General features: G+C 52.9%; 1 protein-coding gene across 2 annotated transcripts; it reads left to right on the forward strand.

The window, feature by feature from the left end:
* The first annotated feature begins 303 nt into the window (after positions 1 to 303).
* Upk2 (uroplakin 2) lies at positions 304 to 2,288 on the forward strand. 2 transcript variants are annotated; one of them, XM_008825946.1, is made up of 5 exons: positions 304 to 440; positions 872 to 1,003; positions 1,192 to 1,330; positions 1,573 to 1,643; positions 2,061 to 2,288. In XM_008825946.1, exons 1-5 carry the CDS (start codon positions 365 to 367, stop codon positions 2,195 to 2,197), a joined length of 555 nt encoding a protein of 184 aa, XP_008824168.1. In that variant the 5' UTR covers positions 304 to 364; the 3' UTR covers positions 2,198 to 2,288. The 2 variants fall into 2 exon arrangements, with proteins under 2 accessions (XP_008824168.1, XP_008824169.1); XM_008825947.1 differs by having other exon boundaries at positions 365 to 440; positions 1,573 to 1,647; positions 2,065 to 2,197.
* Positions 2,289 to 3,605: the final 1,317 nt, after the last annotated feature.

Here is a 3,605-nt window from a genome sequence, read left to right on the forward strand (position 1 = left end):
GGGAGAGCAGCCTCCACAGTCCAGGCTGCAGACACACGTGCTTGGAGGAACCTTGAGCTTTAGACATGGGAGTTCAGACGAAGGGGTGATTTACCCTGCCACCCCACCACCCTGCAGCTAGCCAAGCTTCCAGGACCTAGGGAAGGCATGTTCCTTCTGGCCTGAAGGCCAGCTGCCCATCCTGAAAAACCAGTCTTGGGGGCTCTCCTCAAGGCTATAGTACCCAAGGGTCAAGTTAGACTGGATTCCCCTCCAGCTCCTCCCACACCAAGACAAAATCTGCCACCCTCAGGGCAGGGCCTCATTTGCCTCAGGAAGCCGCAGCCTGTCAGCACCTGTTCCAGGTTCCAGTTCCTAGCCCAGCATGGCATGCCCACTGCCTGTCCAGACCATGCCCTTGATCCTGATTCTGCTGGCTGTCCTGGCTCCGGGGACTGCAGGTCTCTGTTATTTCCGATGGGAGTGAGGAAGAGTTCAGAGGTCTAGACAGGGAGCACTGTGTCTTCCAGGGCTCTCAAAATAGGGGCTAGTCTGGCTGATTGGAGTTAAGGGGTGGTGATGGCAGTGACCAGGTGACAGACACTGGGTCAAAGGCACATTCCTGGGCTTCTTTCAGTCCTAGGAGGAGAGAAGTGTGGGTAAGGGTAAGGTTGGGAGCTACCTGGCTCCTAACATCCAAGCTCTGAGTTCCACTCAGTTCAGAGGAGGTTCCACCATCTGCAGCTCAACTTTGCCATCTGGTGGTCAGATCCACACGAGTCTGGGGGTTCTCACAGACTCTACCCCTTAGCAATGGCCCCAGGAGAACTCAGACTTGAGAATTGAGATGGGGGCTGGTCCCCATCTGAACTTCCTTCTGGCTTCCTGGCAGACTTCAACATCTCAAGCCTCTCTGGTCTGCTGTCTCCGGCACTAACAGAAAGTCTGCTAGTTTCCTTGCCCCCATGTCACCTCACGGGAGGCAATGCCACACTGATGGTTCGGAGAGCCAATGACAGCCAAGGTTTGCCACCCCTTCCCCTGGAATCCCCCTGGCTCCTAAAGACCCCTTAATAGGATACCATCAGCGTCCTTTCCCCCATTCATGCCTCCCTGTTAACCCCTCTCCCACGATACCCACACTCAAGAGCTGCCCCCTCCGTGGGACAGCCAGAAACTTGACCCTGCCCTTTACTCCCAATTCCGATGTAGTGGTGAAATCCAGCTTTGTGGTGCCTCCATGCCGTGGTCGCAGGGAACTGGTGAGCGTGGTGGACAGTGGGGCTGCCTTCACCATCACTCGGCTCAGCGCCTATCAGGTGACAAACCTAACACCAGGAACCAAATACTAGTAGGTACCTGGTGGAGGTCTGGGGCACCTGTGCAAGTGTACAGGAAGAGAGGGCACAGCTAAAGGGTGTGAAGTGTGAGCCTCTACCTCAGGAAGGCACAGATGGGAGGCATGGCTATGAGAGGGGGTAGGCAAAGGGAGGGACAGTACCTGGGGAGAGGGGGGCACAGGAACTCCTCTTCCCCAAAGTCTTATATGCGCACTAGGGGTTCTGTTTTCTCCCAACTGCCAACCCCCAAAAGCATTTCCTACCAAGTGCAGAAGGGGACATCCACAGAGTCCAGTCGAGAGACCCCAATGTCCACACTTCCTCGTAAGTAAAACCCCTACCTCACTCATATCTCAGGGTCCACAGACCTCCTTGAGGTCTTTATCCCCCAGTCCAGGTTAGCTGCATCCCTTGTACCATTTGAACTCTTCACTGCACTCTCTCTTGCTCAGTGCTTGGCCTGGCAACCTGAACTAAAAGACTCCTTGTGAAGAGGAGTGGTGTCCTATCAACTGCCCTTGGTGATTTCCATGGAACTTGATTCCTGACTGTTGCTGTGACGGGTTCATTGGCTGCATTGGTTGCTTGGCTGGTTGGATGGTTAACTGGTTGAATTGATATCTGGTTTAATGTATAACTGGTTGAACTGATGGCTGGTTGGATGGCTGAATGAAGGACTAAGCTTCAGGGTGGTTAGGGGCCCCTTCTGCCCACAAAAGTCTTCCCTTGCTCATCTGACAGGAAGAAACATGGAGTCCATTGGACTGGGAATGGCCCGAACCGGGGGCATGGTGGTCATCACGGTGCTGCTGTCTGTCGCCATGTTCCTGTTGGTTGTGGGCCTCATTGTTGCTCTGGCACTGGGTACCCGTAAATGAGGAGGGCTCTCCTGTACCCCAGGGTCCTCAGAGAAGTACAGGCTCTGTCTCTATCTCCAGCCTGCTTCCTGACAGGCATCAGTCACTGGTTCTTTTTTTTTTTTCTGGTTTTTTGTTTGTTTGTCTTTTATTTGTTTGTTTGTTTTTAAACCAAACATCAGTCACTGGTTCTTTCAGTGCCTTCTTCGTCCTCTCCTACCTCCCTCCACTGGAGTCCTTTCCTACATGTGTCCCTCTCCCTGCCCCATGTCTCATCTTCCAACACTCCCTGTTATTCCCTCACTGCACTTCTGTTAGAGCTGACTTCTCTCCCTATTTTACCCTCTGTCCCCCAGCCCTTCCCACCCCTTCCTCCATGAGCTTGGCTCTTCCAATAAAGGCTGATCCATGTTTGCTGTGAGTGCCCCTTTAGTGGCTCATATCTATGTCATCAATGTCAAAGGCAGGTGTATGTTATTCTCCCCAGCCCCAAATTTCAGGGTGACCTTTTCCATGAGGGAGATAGGCAGGGGCAGCGGCAATGACAGTCCAGGAGGTCAGCTTCCAGTTCCACATCTGGGCTGTAGGCATGGCATTCTGCACTCAGCAGGCAACACAAGCCAGAGTCTAGGCTGAGCAGGGATGGAAGTGGAAGCTGAGGCTAGAGCACCAAGTGGGGGCCTGGTATGAGAGCTGGCAGAGCAAGAGGAAGTAGTACTGAGGAGACAAAGACAGGGCACTGGAACATGGGTGGAGGGCAGACTAAGGGGGCTCTAGGAGGTAGGAGTAGTGGAAAGACCCTGACAGGAGGGAGATGAGCGGTACAATGTGGTAACTGAGGGACAAGGGCAGGAATGGCACCCTCATTCATTTAAAAATAATTTTTATACTATGTGTGTGTTTTGCTTATTTATGTGTTCGCTGGATAGCTTTAATGTCAACTGGACACACCTGGGTTGAGGGCGCCTCAATTAGGGAAATGCCTCCATTGAACTGGCCTGTAGCTATGTCTGTGGGGCATCTTCTTGATTGCTGAGTGCTGTGGGAGGGCCCAGCCCACTGTGGCTGGTGAGCCTGTGATGCATAAGAAAATAGGTTGAGCAGGGGCCAGGGGAGCAAGCCAGTAAGCAGCGTTCCTCCATGGCCTGTGCTACAGCTCCTGCTTCCAGGTTCCTGCCCTGAGTTCCTACCTTGGGCTACCTGATGAACTGTGACCCGGGAGATTTAAGCTAAATAAACCCTTTCCTCCCCAAGTTGGTAGTGGTCAGAGTGTTTTGTCACAGCAATGGAGAAACAAACTAGGACAATGTGTAAGTGCACCCATGTCATGCAATGCACAAGGCGACCATAAGAAGGCATTAGATCCCCTGGAACTGGATTTCAGGCAGTTGTTAGTCACCATCTGTGTGCTGGGAACCAAACCTGGGTC

This window comes from Nannospalax galili, unplaced genomic scaffold (assembly GCF_000622305.1).
Source record: "Nannospalax galili isolate Female #2095 unplaced genomic scaffold, S.galili_v1.0 scaffold229, whole genome shotgun sequence".
Lineage (NCBI taxonomy): Eukaryota > Metazoa > Chordata > Mammalia > Rodentia > Spalacidae > Nannospalax > Nannospalax galili.

Coding starts and splice junctions, on each gene's coding strand:
- Upk2 (XM_008825946.1), top strand. CDS start 365: ATGGCATGCCCACTGCCTGTCCAGACCATGCCCTTGATCCTGATTCTG. Junction 1,004..1,191: donor GAGAGCCAATGACAGCCAAG/GTTTGCCACCCC, acceptor ATTCCGATGTAG/TGGTGAAATCCAGCTTTGTG. Junction 1,331..1,572: donor ACACCAGGAACCAAATACTA/GTAGGTACCTGG, acceptor AACCCCCAAAAG/CATTTCCTACCAAGTGCAGA.